The sequence below is a fragment of the Selaginella moellendorffii genome, unplaced genomic scaffold (genome assembly GCF_000143415.4).
Source record: "Selaginella moellendorffii unplaced genomic scaffold, v1.0 SELMOscaffold_13, whole genome shotgun sequence".
NCBI lineage: Eukaryota > Viridiplantae > Streptophyta > Lycopodiopsida > Selaginellales > Selaginellaceae > Selaginella > Selaginella moellendorffii.
Genome location: NW_003314274.1, coordinates 696,618 through 711,402, shown reverse-complemented (window position 1 = coordinate 711,402; position 14,785 = coordinate 696,618). Strand labels below are relative to the sequence as shown.

General features: G+C 49.0%; 4 protein-coding genes across 5 annotated transcripts; 3 read left to right on the top strand and 1 right to left on the bottom strand.

Moving 5' to 3' along the window:
* Positions 1 to 412: 412 nt before the first annotated feature.
* LOC112346293 (pentatricopeptide repeat-containing protein At4g35130, chloroplastic-like) lies at positions 413 to 2,449 on the bottom strand. The gene has a single exon (XM_024674926.1). It carries the CDS (start codon positions 2,447 to 2,449, stop codon positions 413 to 415), a length of 2,037 nt encoding a protein of 678 aa, XP_024530694.1.
* A 266-nt stretch (positions 2,450 to 2,715) lies between these two features.
* Positions 2,716 to 3,893, top strand: LOC9645919 (bergaptol O-methyltransferase). The gene is made up of 3 exons (XM_024674924.1): positions 2,716 to 3,349; positions 3,404 to 3,468; positions 3,526 to 3,893. Exons 1-3 carry the CDS (start codon positions 2,716 to 2,718, stop codon positions 3,811 to 3,813), a joined length of 987 nt encoding a protein of 328 aa, XP_024530692.1. The 3' UTR covers positions 3,814 to 3,893.
* Positions 3,894 to 6,560: 2,667 nt separating this feature from the next.
* On the top strand, positions 6,561 to 10,930 carry LOC9645918 (protein AUXIN SIGNALING F-BOX 3). 2 transcript variants are annotated; one of them, XM_024674850.1, is made up of 4 exons: positions 6,561 to 7,174; positions 8,266 to 8,889; positions 9,158 to 9,650; positions 10,073 to 10,930. In XM_024674850.1, the coding sequence occupies exons 2-4, from the start codon at positions 8,336 to 8,338 to the stop codon at positions 10,868 to 10,870; spliced, it is 1,845 nt and encodes a 614-aa protein (XP_024530618.1). In that variant the 5' UTR covers positions 6,561 to 7,174; positions 8,266 to 8,335; the 3' UTR covers positions 10,871 to 10,930. The 2 variants fall into 2 exon arrangements, with proteins under 2 accessions (XP_024530618.1, XP_002969952.2); XM_002969906.2 differs by lacking the exon at positions 6,561 to 7,174 and having other exon boundaries at positions 7,203 to 8,889.
* Positions 10,931 to 11,600: 670 nt separating this feature from the next.
* Positions 11,601 to 14,074, top strand: LOC9645917 (pentatricopeptide repeat-containing protein At4g21065). Its single transcript, XM_002969905.2, has one exon. It carries the CDS (start codon positions 11,601 to 11,603, stop codon positions 13,968 to 13,970), a length of 2,370 nt encoding a protein of 789 aa, XP_002969951.1. The 3' UTR covers positions 13,971 to 14,074.
* The last annotated feature ends 711 nt before the right edge of the window (positions 14,075 to 14,785 follow it).

Sequence of the window (14,785 nt, the reverse complement as noted above, 5' to 3'; positions counted from 1 at the left end):
TAGATGGAGCTGAAGAACACACCAAAGCGACACCTTGGAGCAGTGGAAGCTGAAACCTGCGAGTTGCAAGATCGACAAGATGATTCCTGGTATCCATCATCTGTTTCCATCGTTTGGAAACAGATCTGCAGACTGGACGAGTGTACCAAGGCAGCCTAGCAAAAACGTGAACAAGAACTAGCTCACCTGGGAGACCTGAGATCAAGTCATCTTCTTCTTCTGCCATATGAAGAAGATCTATCTTGAACAGGATATCGATATGTTGATTCCCGGGTGACGACAACTTCCGGCTATGGGTTTCAAAGATGCTAATCCACAATCCTCCAAATTTTAGAAGTGTTACTGTAGATTACACGGGACATATTGTTGAGCTCAAACAAATGAGACTATACGGATACAAGTCTCGCAAGAACTAAGAGATATTTGACATGAGAAGGTAAGGTGATGGATTATCAGGCTCAAGCTCACAGACATGCTTCATTGCCAGCTTTGCGCGGGCAAGATCGCCATGCATTCTTGATGCCCCAAGCAACGCCATCCACACTGTTGAATCCGCTGGCATTGGCATTTCTCTTATCAGATCCTCAGCTTCGTCCAGCCAGCCTCCGCGTCCCAGAAGATCAACCATGCAGCCATAGTGCACAAGCGTGGGTTCCAAGCCATGAACTTTGGTCATAAACTCGTAACACTTTCGGCCATCTTTGAAGAGCCCATGGTGGCTGCAAGCAGTGAGAACGAGAGTGTACGTGATATCATCCGGTCTCACACCTTCCAAGTGCATCCTCTTGAGAAAGATGACTGCTTCCTTGCCTACGCCATGCCGTGCAAGCGTTCCCAAAACGGAGTTCCACGATGTAACATCTCTCTGATGCATCGAATTGAAGGTTTGGAGCGCGAGGTCGAGGCTCCCACACTTTGCATACATGTTGATCGTCGCATTCTGGATTACGAGATAGCTACAGGCACTGATTGTGTGGCTCATAAGCCATTCGTTGATCCACGAAACCACCATTTTGCCTTGAGCTAGAGTGGAGGCGCCCGCGCAGGCAGTGAGAAGCGTTGCAAACGTTGCCTCGGTAGCTTTGCTTCCGTCTTGCTGCATGTCCATGAAAAGTTTGATGGCTTCTTTGCATCGCCCAAACGCTGTGTAAGTTGCAAGCATGGAGTTCCATGCGACGACACTGTGATAAGGCCGTCCAATCTTGGCAAAAACCTCCTCAGCTTTCTCTAAGTTCTCACACCTCGAGTACATGCCAAGCAAAGCACTGCCAATTATCCCATCCTTCTCAAACCCGTTTTCTACAACACTATTGTGTATAAACTCGCCATCTTTTAAAAGTTCTGGCCCAGTGATCGCCTCCAGGACATTCACAAAACTGATCTGATCTGGCTTAGTGGTACTTTCCAGCATAGACATAAAGGTCTCCAAAGCTTTTCCAAAGTCCCCACAATGGGCATATGCCGCGATCATAGCATTCCATGTTCCAACACAGGCATCTGAAGCAGCATCAAACGCTTGTCGAGCATTTACAATGCTGTTCTTCTTGCCATACGCAGTAACGAGAGAGTTTGCCACAAACTCGTCGTGCTCTTGCCCGCTCTGTCGGATAATTTCATGAAGCCACACACATTCTTCCTTGCTCTCCACGGCTCCAAGAGTGGATATGAATGTCACCCGGCTCGGCTTCATCCCTTCCAGCAGCATTCTTCGAAACATCCAAACCACCTTTGTGCTCACTCCAGATTGTTTCTTGCCGAGTTCTACAAAGGCCGTGATCATCGCGTTCCAGGACACAACATCCTTCTCTTGGAGCCCAAGAAACACTGTCTCGACGTCGCCCAGGCTCTCGCACCGGCTGTACATGCCCAGCAGCGCCGTACACACGACCGTCTCGTTTCCATATCCACACTCGAGGGCGAGCTCGTGAATCTCTCTCCCGGTTTTCAGATCCATGCACGACCCAAGCGCCGTGACAATCAGAATCCTGTCCACTTCGAATCCATCCTGGAGCATCCTTTGGAAGAATCGCATTGCTCGGCCGTGATGCCCGTTCTGGGTAAATGCCGCGATGACGAAACTCCACGAGACAACGTTCCTCCTGCCCATTCTCTCGAACGCAGCGGCGGCCTCGTCCACGCTGCCGCACCTCCCGTACATTTGCACGAGATGATTCCCCAGGAATATGCTGCCGGTGTCCATGTTGGCGGCGGACATGTGCTCGTGGACAACCCTTCCGTACGCCAGGATCTTTGCCTCACCGCACGCCTGGAGCAGGCTTCCGTACGAGACTCGGGTGACGGGACGGGAGCCAAGAGTTTTTGCCACAAGCTGCTTCAGCTTTAGCTCCACATTGGAAATTTTGGCGGAGTTTTTGCCCCAGTGATACTCGTGAGCGATCGCAGCGCATGTATCTCTACTGTGACAAGACGATTTCTGGAATTTTTGCATCACGAAGCCGAGAGCTTTTTTTCCTCGATGATTTCATTCAATACTTTGGAAAGGAAGTCAGTGCCTACGTTTTAAATCTACCAAACTTTTACAATGCCCAAGTCAAAAACTTGTGGAAACTTTGTTAAAGATTCTAGAAGAAGTGAAATTTCAATAATGCTGACGCTGTGGCGAAGGACATTCATGGAGCCTATATATATCATGCATTTGGTTCCAGCACTTCCTATATCACAAGATTTTCAAGCATGCAAGACTATGATCTGGAAATGGCTTCCATCTCAAACGCCATCACCACGCCATTTCTCCTCAAAGCGGTCATCTGCTTGGGCATTCCAGACATTCTGGGTCGTGAATCCCCGCTCCACTACAATCAAATCGCCGCAAAGATCAATCCCAGTGACCCCAACCCGGACGTTGTGCGGAGGATCCTACAATCTCTAGTGAGGAACAAGATCTTTTGCGAGGATCCCAGCGGTTTCTTCAGCCACAACAATCTCTCGTCCACCCTTGTCTCCTCCAAGAACATCCACGCAATGGTCATGCTCCAGACGTCTCAGCCAATGGTGGCTTCCTACTCGGAGATCCACAAGCTCGCCCTTGGAGGATCCCACGAGAGTGCGTTTGAGGTGGCAAATGAAGGCAAGAGCTTGTACCAGTATGCAAGCCATAATTTGGGCTTCAGCAAGATGTTTAGAGCGGCAATCTCGGAGACGTCTGAGCGTTTCATGGTAGCTGCGACTAGGGAGGCTCGCAAAGCGTTTGAGGGTATCAAAGGTGTGATCGTTGATGTTGGTGGCGGGCATGGCGCTTGTGTTCACAAGATTGTCCAAGACTATCCACATCTCAAGGGAATTAACTTCGATCTTCCTGATGTTGTTGCGGCTGCTCCACAATATCCAGGTAACGAAAATGACTCCAATCGTGGTTCTTGCAACTCGTGTTTTCCGAATGCAGGAATTGAGCATGTTGGTGGTGATATGTTCAAAGGTGTTCCTTCTGGAGATGCTATTTTCATGAAGGTACCGTAATCTTAAAGCATTTGTAATTTAAATAATTAGATTGTGTCTAATCTGTAGGCTGTTCTTCACAACTGGAACGACAAAAACTGCAAGCGAATTCTTCAAAACTGCTACAAGGCACTTCCGGAAAATGGGAAGCTTGTTGTTGTGGAGGAGGTGTTAGACCCAGCCGAGGAAAGGCCAGTTGACATGGACATTCTCATGCTAGCTGCAATTGGAGGAAAAGAGAGGAGTGAAAACGAATGGAACGAACTGCTAGCTTCAGAGGGATTTGCGAATATAAGCTTGAGTCTCACCTCTTCCAATGACCTGCAAGTTGTTATTGAAGCCTACAAATGCACCTAAAGCGATTTAGTGCATTAGAATAAGGTTTGCGTTGCAAGGTTTGGTTTGTTTATTTTTGGTTTCACAATAAAACTCCTGAAGATCTCTCCATAACACCACCAATTTAATCCTCATGTTGAGATTGTCTGGAATGAACTATGAAATGAGATTATCTGGATGAACTGAAAAGAAATACTCCAACTGGTGTTTGGCAATCAGCCTTATCCACGGACTTTTGGATGGATTTACTACCAAACTCACTGCAGAGGATTTTCCACTAGAGAGGGAGAAAACCATGTGCTTCTGAGGTTTCAAAGTCCAACTTTCAAACTCATCTGGACTCCTTCAATGGATCTTAACATGTGAAGACTTGCGCTGCCTTCAAAGTTCTCAATCAAACAAGCCAACCAACAAAGAGAGCTCTTTGGCTTCTCCATGACAAAAAAGAAAAAAGGTAAGGAAAGAGAAAGTAATAAGACGTGAATATCAAAGAAAACGATCTTGTTGCATCTCCTAGAGCGCTTGTGTACAAGCTTGACATGCCTGCATTACATAGGACTGCTCGGAAAGAGCGAGACAAAGAATCATACTGCGCATGCAAGTATAAGAGAGTGTTACTCCTTTATGCGCTTCTCCCCTTCTTTTTCTTCAACGCTTGAGGCCTTGATTTCAATCCTTAAGTTCCCAACAATTTCACACGACAATGACATCTCTTGCCCAGAAGGTGAAGAGACACCATCTAGAAAGAAGGAGAGAAGAAAATTACAATGAGGTACAAGATCTTTCCACCATAGAAATACTACATTTTTAAGATTGTAAACGCACATACCACAACACAATAACATCACATCCACTCTACAACATATATATAACATATGCAACAGAGGAACACTGGCCCACAACGAGCATAAAAATGAGACCACCGACCTTTACCTTTAAGAGGTACCATAGAAACAAACTAGCAAACAAACAAAGGAGCAAGGAAGCATCACCTATAGCCATCTTTTTAGTGAGCACTTCAAGGAGATAAAAGAAAACGGAAAAACTCGGGAACACGAAGTAGATAAGGTTGGCCTGTTTGACCTGGTAGAATGCGTATCAAAAGTGGCCACGAAAATAATCTTCTTGCGTTGTGAGCTAGCTAGTCTGTACAACTGCATCACTCTACACCGATTGTCCCCAAGCCCTCATCCAAACCTATCTTCTATTTTCTATTTGTAATTCTTAAACTAAAAGTCAAAGAATATTTGAGCTCCAAGACTTTCTTTCTAATGCCTCACTTTTTGAAAAGCTCCAATAAAAAAGTTGCATCATTATCTAATAAAATAATCATTGATAAATTTAACAACCTAGAGCCTACAAAAACTATAGTGTAAATTACAATAATATCTGAAAGAGATATAAACCACTAGACCATACACTTTTGTTTATAAATTTTATAAAATCAAAACATATACTGTCCACTTCAACACATTTATATTTTATATTTTTCTTTTATGAAAGTCCATAGCTTCAAGTATCTGCCAATATTCATGTGCTTACTTTGCTAGATTTCTTGTTTATCCGTGAAATCCAGAACAGAAAACTGCAAACCAGCAAACAATACAAAAGTATCCTTGTCTGCCCATGATCCACGGAATGATTCGTAAAAATTAGTTTCATCATTTGTGCAATCTCCTGTCTGTAAAGTGGAAGAGGAAAATGTTAACCAATTTGACACTAAACAAAATTAGTTGATAGAATAACTGAAATCATGGTCCAAGCCAAGAGACCACCTAACAAATAACCAGCACCACAAATGCCTCTTCCTGGGACTTGTGTGCAGCAGAGAAAAGGCAGGCAGAAGTGCAGCAGAGGCAGGCTAGCTCCAGAAAAGTGGCACTCATAAAGAAAAAAAAACCAAATTTTTTTCTTGATGCATCACCTCATCTCTCTTGTGGGCTGGCATTTGGCAATTGCAATCTTGCCCTTTGGCTGTACCTAGGTAGGAGGTACTGACAGTCACAAAGAGCTGAGATCTTTCCCTCCATCCTTGTTCTTTCATCCCTCTTGGCTGGCCCTGGAGTGCAAATGACATTGGGAGAGGAGAGTCATCTGTTTTTGGCCTCTGGGTGCAGGAATTTATTCTTCCTAGCTGGTCAAAGATTCTGAAGCAACCTCCTCTGCGCTCTCCTCTCCTCCTAGAAACAAGCAAAAGAGAGGAGAAAGATATTCCCACCAAAATCTTAACAAACACTTCGAAGCTGGAAGCTTTGGGGGAGCAATCAGTCTCCCTTGGTGTTTACGCACAAACTCTCCCTCTCATGCACAGAGTCTCTCTCACACACAAAAGAGTTGGGTCTCTGCATTCCCTGGCTGGTGAGCAGAGCTTTGTTTGTTTGGGCCTGGAAAATGATCAAAAACTCCATGTTATAGCCCCCAAACAGGGCAGGGCAGGCACTGGATGGATCTGGCAAGGCATCATTTCTCTATTCCTCTTTTTTTCTCTCTCTATCTCAAAAGATGACCTCTATCCTCTCTCTCTCTCTCTCTAACATTATTTATTAGGGGGGAGAACCAGTCTTCTCCTGGGATTCCTCTGACAAAAGCCCTTCTCAATCTGCTTTGATTCCACACCTTCCTCCTGTAATCACTACTACTCACTTACACATTCTTTGTTACAGATGTAAGCAAAGCAGCCCACTTAGGACAAAGCCAACATGAGAACAAGTTAGCCTGTTTTGTTTATGCTCTCTCTCCACTAACCCGGTCTGGTTGTTTCAACTGGGAACAGAAGAGCCAGCACCAAACCAACAAGTAGGCAGCTGTACATCTCCAAAATCTCATGGGCCATCTCCACAAAATATTTGTGTTCCTCCTCCTTTTCTCTCTAGTAGGAGCTGACATGAATGATTAGTTTTAGTAGCCCAATGTCTTTGAGACCATAGGAGAGCAAGCCAAGCAAACAACCAGCAAGACAAAGGAGCAAGCAAGCAAGCAAGCAAGCCCAGCCAAAGTATCTCACATATATAAATTTTATACAATGTTTCCTTTCCTGGGCCTTTAGTTTACACATTTCTGGGGGGCAGCATTTTATCTTCCTTTTCCCCTTTGTTTCCTCTCTCTCTCTCTCTCTCTCCTCCTCTCCCCTAGTCTGTGTCAAGGGAAGAATCGAAAGCACAGGCTGCCTCCTCGCAAATCTGAGATGTGGGTTCGCGGCCGATTCATCTTATCCGTGTTGGGTTCCCGGGATTGAAGGCCATGGTGGTGGTAAAAGAGGCTACAAAGCGAAGGAACAAGCGCGATGCTGGACCCCCATTCCAGTGACACGAAGCTTTTTCACTCTGTACTGGCTGCCCAACAGCAAAATGCCCAGCCGTGGCATTTGTCCGTCCTTGAAGCGGTAAGACTTCTCCTCCCTGGTATCGGATGGGTTTGGTTTTGGGTTTATTTTTCTTGGGTTTTGAGAGTTGCGACTGAAGAACATGGCGTTTCTCTTTTTCTTCTCTTTTTTTTCTTCTTTTTTTGCGTGCTTGCTCAAGGAGTGGGGGCTATAAGACGTGAGAGATATTTGGTCACATCAGTATCAACAGGGCTGACAATGAGCGAGGGAAAAGTCTATTTGTCTCCACCGCTTTGATTGCTTGTCTCTGTGCGTGGAAATCCAACGCAAAGCTTGAGCGAGTGAGAGCCGAAAGAATCGTCTCTTGATTTTTACAGCTTTTGCTTTTGGTGTTTTTTCCTCGTAGTCTTCTTCTTCTTCTTTTTTCTTTTTTTTTATTGTTTTTCTTTACTACCACCCTTGAATTCTGAGAGTAGTTTTAATTTTCACCAACAATGCAGCGGTCAGCACGGCTCTCTGATTGATCTCATCGCCAGATTTCTCGTTTAGTCTCGTCTTTCCCGCGAGCTCTTTTTGCTGGTCTGTCATCCTCAGCCTTGCTATTTATTTTACCTTTGATTTCCCTTTGCCTAAAGACTCCATCGCTGTGGTACTAGTGCACGCTCGCTGCTTGTTTTGGTGCTCTTGTTCTTTGCGTTTTTCTTTGCTGGCTGGCTGGCTGGTGCGTGCTTGCTTTTTCTGCTTTGGATTTCTAGACTTGTACTGCCCTGTTGCTCCTCCATAGCTGCTCGTAGTTTCTTATCCACGTCTCCTCCCTCTTGATTGTTCCTCGGTGGCCCTTCACGGGAGAGTCGTGGCATTGTCTTGTTCACTCCAACCTCTTGGCCATGCATCCCTTTTTTCCCTTCACTTATTTCTTCCGGAAGAGGTACTCTCACTCACTGTGGAATGAAGTGTGTGTGCGACTTGGAATTCTTCTTTAAAGTTGTTTTATTTTGTTCTTCCTTTTTTTCTCTTTCTTTTGTGTTTGTTCGTTCCGGAGGGACTTAAAAACGCTCGCTCTCTTTTGCCTGCAAAGTTGTGAGAGGAATCATCCTTCGTCCGTGGGGAGGGGAAAGGAACTGACACCAGCAACTGTCTTTGCTGTGTAGGTGCTCGAAGAAGAATTGGAGTTATAGTCACACAAGTGGTAGTCGCTACTAAGTTTGAGGGGAGAAGGAGATGATCCGGGACGACGAGGTAGTGTTGCACAAGGATAGTTTCATGGAGCTCGAACAAGAGAAAGAGGAGGACGAAAGAGAGGAGGAGGAAGAACAAGGGAGGCTTACAACTTTCCCAGACGAAGTCTTGGAGAACGTCTTAAAGTTCGTCACGGGACACAAGGATCGAAACGCCGTGTCCGTGGTTTGCAAGGCGTGGTACAAGGCCGAGGGGTGGAACCGAGAAGCAGTGTTCATCGGGAATTGCTACGCGGTGTCTCCAGACATTCTCACCCGGAGGTTTCCACGGCTCAAGTCGATGACTCTCAAGGGGAAGCCTCGCTTCGCCGACTTTAGCTTGGTTCCTCCAAACTGGGGGGCCTTCTTCCACCCCTGGATGCCCGTCATCGTGGAGAGCTACCCGTGGCTGGAAGCGCTCAGGCTCAAGCGCATGACCGTGTCGGACGAGAGCCTCTTCATGATCTCGCAGTTGCTGCCAAACTTTCGAGCTCTCAACCTCGTCAACTGCGATGGTTTTAGCACCGAGGGCATTGCAGCCATCACCAGCCACTGCAGGTAACTCAAGCTTCTTCTCTCTCTAGCTCTTCGTTTCATTCTTTCTTTGTGAGAAGTGTTTCGAGAGATCATCAGTTTACAGTCATTTCTTCTTTCTTTTTGAGAAGTCTCTCGAGAGATCATTGTTTGACAGTCGTGCACGTCTCTAGCACGGCTAGCGAGCGAGTTTTCTCCTAGCTAAAGCTGTAGAGCTCTCGAACTTCGTACGATTGAGCGGCTAGCTAGCTTTGGTGGTGGTTTCTGACCGCTATGCTCGTCATACTCGCAGGTACTTGCAAGAGCTAGACCTTCAGGAGTGCCTGGTAGACGACCGCGGTGGAGAGTGGCTAAGCTACTTCCCGGAGAGCTGCAACACGCTCGTCACTCTAAACTTCTCGTGCCTGGAGAGCGATGTCAACTTTGAGTGCCTGGAGAAGCTCGTCTCGCGCTGCCGCTCCCTCAAGAAGCTCAATCTCAACAAAGGCGTCACTCTGGAGCAGCTCCTGCGCCTCCTCGTCAAGGCCCCGCAGCTCACCGATCTCGGCACCGGGACTTACTCGCAGATGCAAAACTGGTCGCAGTACGTGGAGCTCCGCACCGCGCTCTCAAACTGCAAGGATCTCCGCCACCTCTCGGGCTTCTGGATGGTGGAGCCGATCTTCATCCCGCTGATCTATCCCCTGGCGCAGAACCTCCTGTCGCTCAACTTGAGCTACGCCACCATCCGGGCCACCGAGTTTGCCAAGCTCATCCAGCGCTGTCCCAAGCTCGAGACTCTCTGGGTAAGCTTCTCTCTTCCAAGCCTGTTCTTCTCTTCCAGCAGGAACACAGCCTCCCTCCAGGAGCTTCCGAGCTTCCTTCTACCAAGCTGCTCGCCAAGACAAAGTTGCCAATGCCATTCTCAAGCTCCTCTCCTTGACAAAGTTTCCAATCTTCTTACCACACTAAGTTTCCACGCTTCATTCTTGACAAAGTTTGCACAGTATTACAAGTTTTCAAGCTTCCCTCTTTGACAAAGCTTCTAATCTTCTTACCACTAAGTTTCCATGCTTCATCCTTGACAAAGTTTGCAAGCTTCTTACCACCAGTATCACCTCTCCTTGACTCTTCTTACCAGGAACTTTGTCACTCATTTTTGACAAAGTTATCCTACCAGGAACTTCGTCCCATTCAGAAAACTCATAAGTAGACTTTTGTGTGACAGGTTCTGGATTCCGTCGAGGACCGGGGCTTGCAAACCGTGGGCGAGACCTGCAAGAACCTGGTGGAACTCCGCGTCTTCCCGACCGATCACGGTGGCCAGGGCTCGGTGACCGAGGCTGGCCTGGTGGCCGTCTCGCAGGGCTGTCCAAACCTCTCCTCCGTGCTCTACTTCTGCAAGCAGTGCACAAACCAGGCCATCGAGACCGTCGCCACCAATTGCCCGATGCTCACTCGCTTCCGCCTGTGCATCATCACCCCCCGGCAGCGGGACTACATCACCGGCGAGACCATGGACGAAGGCTTCGGCGCCATCGTCAAGAACTGCAAGAACTTGTCCCGCCTCGCCGTCTCGGGCTGGCTCTCGGACAGGGCCTTCGAGTACATCGGCCACTACGCCAAGAAGCTGGAGACGCTCTCGGTGGCCTTCGCCGGGGAGTCGGACGCGGCCATGCAGCACGTACTCAGCGGCTGCCCGAGGCTCCGGAAGCTGGAGATCCGCGACAGCCCGTTCGGAGACTCGGCGCTGCTCGCCGGGCTTCACCAGTACGAGTCCATGAGGTTCTTGTGGATGTCGGCTTGCAGGGTGAGCCTCGCCGGCTGCGGCTGGCTGGCGGGGGCGATGCCCAGGCTCAACGTCGAGGTGATCCGCGAGCAAGGTGACGCTGAAGGTGGCGAAGGTGGCGAGAAAGGTGGCGGAGAGCTTGTCATGGATTGCAGCGAGCCGGTTGAGAAGTTGTACGCGTACAGGACGCTGGCTGGGTGCCGAAGTGATGCGCCCAGCTGGGTGATCACTCTCTAACTCCGCCCAGGTTCTAAAAACTCTCTTCCTTTTAATAAGATGAAATCAAGTTTTAGACTATATATGGGGGCTTAGGTTTTGTAGTTCTGTGGTTTTGTGTTCTTCTGTAGGTTGGCGATGGTAACGTTCTATGCTTTTTTTTCGTTGCCTCGTTCTCAAGTTGTTTTCGTGTAGACGGCCAAGGCGGAGAATGAGAGGAAGCCATCGTTTAATCCGTTTAGACGTAAGCAAGGTTTCTGGGTGGAATTTGGCTCCTTTTAAGTGTTTTTGCGCTCCTTTCCAGTGCTTTACAACGCGATTCCAAGCCTCAAGAGGAAGAAACTCGATGGGAAAGATCACGTAACTCCGTTACCAAAAGTTGACAAAAAGGATGATCTAACTCCGGATAAGCACGAGCTACGGCTGCCAAAGGTTGACAAGGAGGATGATGATCCAATTCCGATAAAAGAGGTGGATAAGGAGCACGATCCTTCACTGCTGAATGTGGACGACATTCTCGAAGGGTATCACCGACTTCCACCGCCAAAGAAGCAAAAGGTGGCGGATCAAGATAGAGAAGAACTGGAAGCCATCGAGAATTGTCTTGTCAAGGAGGTTTTCTCGAATCCAAACACCTTGGCGAGCGTTCTCCAAGAACTCTCCAAGCGTGGCTACGAGATTCAAAGGCCCCTTTGACCCAGTCGTCTAATGAATATTCGCTCTGTTTGACCTTTCTCTTTTCTCGCGCGCTATGATCTCGAGTGTTCTTCCCCCGGCCGCGCCGGTGGATTCCTGGAGGGATCTCGCGCGACTAGTAGACGAATCCACGTCGCTGGACCAGGGAAGGAAGATCCACCGCCGGGTGATTGAGAGTGGCTATGGCGATCACCTCTTCCTCTCCAATCACCTCCTCCACATGTATGCCCGGCTCGAGAGCTCGCGCGACGCGGAGCTCCTGCTCGATCGAATGCCCCGGCGCAACGCCGTGTCCTGGAATGCGGTGATTCGCGCAAACGCCCAGGCCGGGGATTTCCCTCGATCGCTGCTCTTTTTCCAGCGAATGCTCCAAGATGGGAGCGTGCCGGATGCGGTGGTGTTTCTCAGCTTGATCAAGGCGCCGGGAACGATCCAGGAGGGCGAGATCGTCCAGGACTTCGCCAAGAAGAGTGGATTCGATCGGAGCTTCGTGGTGGGCACTGCGCTCATCGGAATGTATGGCCGCTGCGGGCGATTAGATCGCGCTAAAGACGCGTTCGATCGGATCCAGGAGCGCGGGGTCGTGTCGTGGAACGCGCTCATCACTGTCTACTCCCGTGGCGACGAGAAGGAGCAATCGCTTCGCGTCTTTCGCGAGATGCTGCTCCAGGGCATTGCTCCAAACGCGGTGACGATCATCTGCATCGCCAGCGCCGTCGCTGGAATAGCTGCCAAGATCACCACCTGCGGCAACTTGATTCATGCGTGTTCGATCGATTCGGGACTGATATCCGTGACCACCGTCGCAAATTCTATCATCAACCTCTTTGGCCGTGGCGGGAATATCAGTCGCGCTAATGAGATCTTCGAAAAAGTGGATCAGCGAGACGTGTGCTCGTGGAACACCATGATCGCAGCATTTGCCAAAAACGGGCATGTTTTTGAGGCTCTTGATCTATATGGAAGAATGACCATACGGCCAGACGGCGTGACCTTCGTCAATGTGCTCGAGGCGTGCGATTGCCCGGACGATCTCGAGCGTGGCGAATCCATCCACAGGGACGCGCGCGCCCACGGCTACGATTCGGATCTCATCGTCGCCACCGCGCTTGTGAGCATGTACCGGCGCTGCGGCCGCCTGGATCGCGCAGCCGAGGTCTTCGCCGCGATCCAGCACCCGGGCGTGATTACGCTCAACGCGATCATCGCCGCGCACGCCCAATTCGGCCGCGCCGATGGCTCGCTCCTCCACTTCCGCCAGATGCTCCAGCTCGGAATCCGCCCCAGCAAATTCACTCTAGTCGCTGTTCTTGGCGCCTGCGCCACTAGCGGGGCGGCGGCAAGCGCGGGGCGCGATCTCCACCGCTGGATGGCGGAATGTCCAGGCGATTGCGACCCCCACGACATTCTCGTCCGGAATGCGCTGGTGAACATGTATGCGAAGTGCGGCGACCTGGACGCCGCGCGGGGAATCTTTGACGCGGCGCCGCAGGGCAACGTCAGCACGTGGAATGCCATTATGGCGGGGTACGCGCAGCACGGCTATGCTGACATGGCGGTACGGCTACTGTATGAAATGCAGCTGGCAGGAATATCTCCAGACCCAATCAGCTTCACGGCCGCCCTGTCAGCGTCCAGTCACGCGCGCCAGGTGGAGGACGGCGCGCGAATATTCTACGCAATCTCCCGCGACTATGGCTTGATTCCCAGCGTGGAGCACTATGGCGCGGTCGTGGATCTCCTAGGCCGCGCGGGATGGCTGGAGGAGGCCGAGGGTTTCTTGCGATCGATGGCGATCGCTGCCGACGCGGCGGCGTGGATGGCGCTGCTGGGCGCATGCCGGATCCACAAGGACCAGGATCGGGCAATGCGAGCAGCGGAGGCGATCGTAGCAATCGACCCTAGCCATGGCGCGAGCTATACGGTGCTCTCGAATGTTTACTCTGCGGCGGGGCGATGGGACGAGGCGGAGGAGATACGGAGGAGAATGGGCGAGAATGGGGCGAGGAAGGAGCCCGGGCGCAGCTGGATTGAGGTGAAGAACAGGGTTCACGAGTTTGCTGTCAAGGATCGATCGCATCCTCGAACTGGGGAGATCTACGAGCGGCTGGATGAGCTGAGAGTGGTGCTCAAGAGCGAGGAGGATTATGTCCCGGATGTGGGATCGGTGCTCCACGATGTGGAGGACGAGCACCGGGAGAATTTGCTGTGGCATCACAGTGAAAAATTGGCGCTGGGGTTTGGATTGATCGGGACGAAGGAGGGGAGCAAGATCACCATCATCAAGAACTTGCGGATCTGCGAGGATTGCCATGTCGTGATGAAGCTCACGTCCAAGAACACCAAGAGAGAAATTGTGGTGAGGGATTGCTACCGATTCCATCATTTTAATGGTGGAGCTTGTTCGTGCTCTGATTGCTGGTGAATTAACTTGCTTGGAGATGATGAAGAACCAAGACGAAAGCTTGTTTGTGTGATTCACCAATATGCAGAGATTTGCCCAGATCCATTCATTCATTCATTATGTCACTATGTTAGAGGATTTTACGTTGTCTGTAATACCAGCAGCTAGGACCAAACTACTCTCCCATTGGCAAGAGCAAGATCAAGCATCCGTGCTTGGAACATCCATGTAATTAGGGTCTCATGCTTTATAAACTGGGCAAAATGGACTATAATACAATATATATGAAGCATGAAACCCGTGGATTGGGATAAGCTGATTGATTGTTGTTCCTGCCAACTTTATCTAGGCTTTTTTTTTTGGTTTTCATTCCTCTTCCTACATGTATATTTTTTCACTCTAAGTTTGAATCTTAGGGAGATTATGTGATTATATCTGATATCTTGAGCAATGTCATCCACTTGCAATTGCTGATTTTTTTTTACTAGAAATTTAAACACTGAAAAATAGATTAAAGAATATCCTAGAATATTAGAAAAAGATCATAGAAAATGAGATATTTATAGAATATTTCTTTATAAAACATTTTATGTTTATTTGAGAATAAGCATAAGTATAATAGATTAGCCGTAATGTAGTAGAATTAATGTTGTGACCAACACTTTAAAGAAAGTTATACAAAGAGGGTTCTAGGAAGTCCACTCCATCTCTAATATGTCAAGCCATTTCGCTCCAATTCTCTTCATCACTCCAGATTTTCTTTGCTCTTCACAATGCCCTAAAATCTTACGTTGTCCATCGACGGCTGAGATTAGTTTGCGGTCTTAGCCGTCCAA

Coding starts and splice junctions, on each gene's coding strand:
- LOC112346293 (XM_024674926.1), bottom strand. CDS start 2,449: ATGCAAAAATTCCAGAAATCGTCTTGTCACAGTAGAGATACATGCGCT.
- LOC9645919 (XM_024674924.1), top strand. CDS start 2,716: ATGGCTTCCATCTCAAACGCCATCACCACGCCATTTCTCCTCAAAGCG. Junction 3,350..3,403: donor GGCTGCTCCACAATATCCAG/GTAACGAAAATG, acceptor TTCCGAATGCAG/GAATTGAGCATGTTGGTGGT. Junction 3,469..3,525: donor GAGATGCTATTTTCATGAAG/GTACCGTAATCT, acceptor TCTAATCTGTAG/GCTGTTCTTCACAACTGGAA.
- LOC9645918 (XM_024674850.1), top strand. CDS start 8,336: ATGATCCGGGACGACGAGGTAGTGTTGCACAAGGATAGTTTCATGGAG. Junction 8,890..9,157: donor GCCATCACCAGCCACTGCAG/GTAACTCAAGCT, acceptor TCATACTCGCAG/GTACTTGCAAGAGCTAGACC. Junction 9,651..10,072: donor CCAAGCTCGAGACTCTCTGG/GTAAGCTTCTCT, acceptor TTTGTGTGACAG/GTTCTGGATTCCGTCGAGGA.
- LOC9645917 (XM_002969905.2), top strand. CDS start 11,601: ATGATCTCGAGTGTTCTTCCCCCGGCCGCGCCGGTGGATTCCTGGAGG.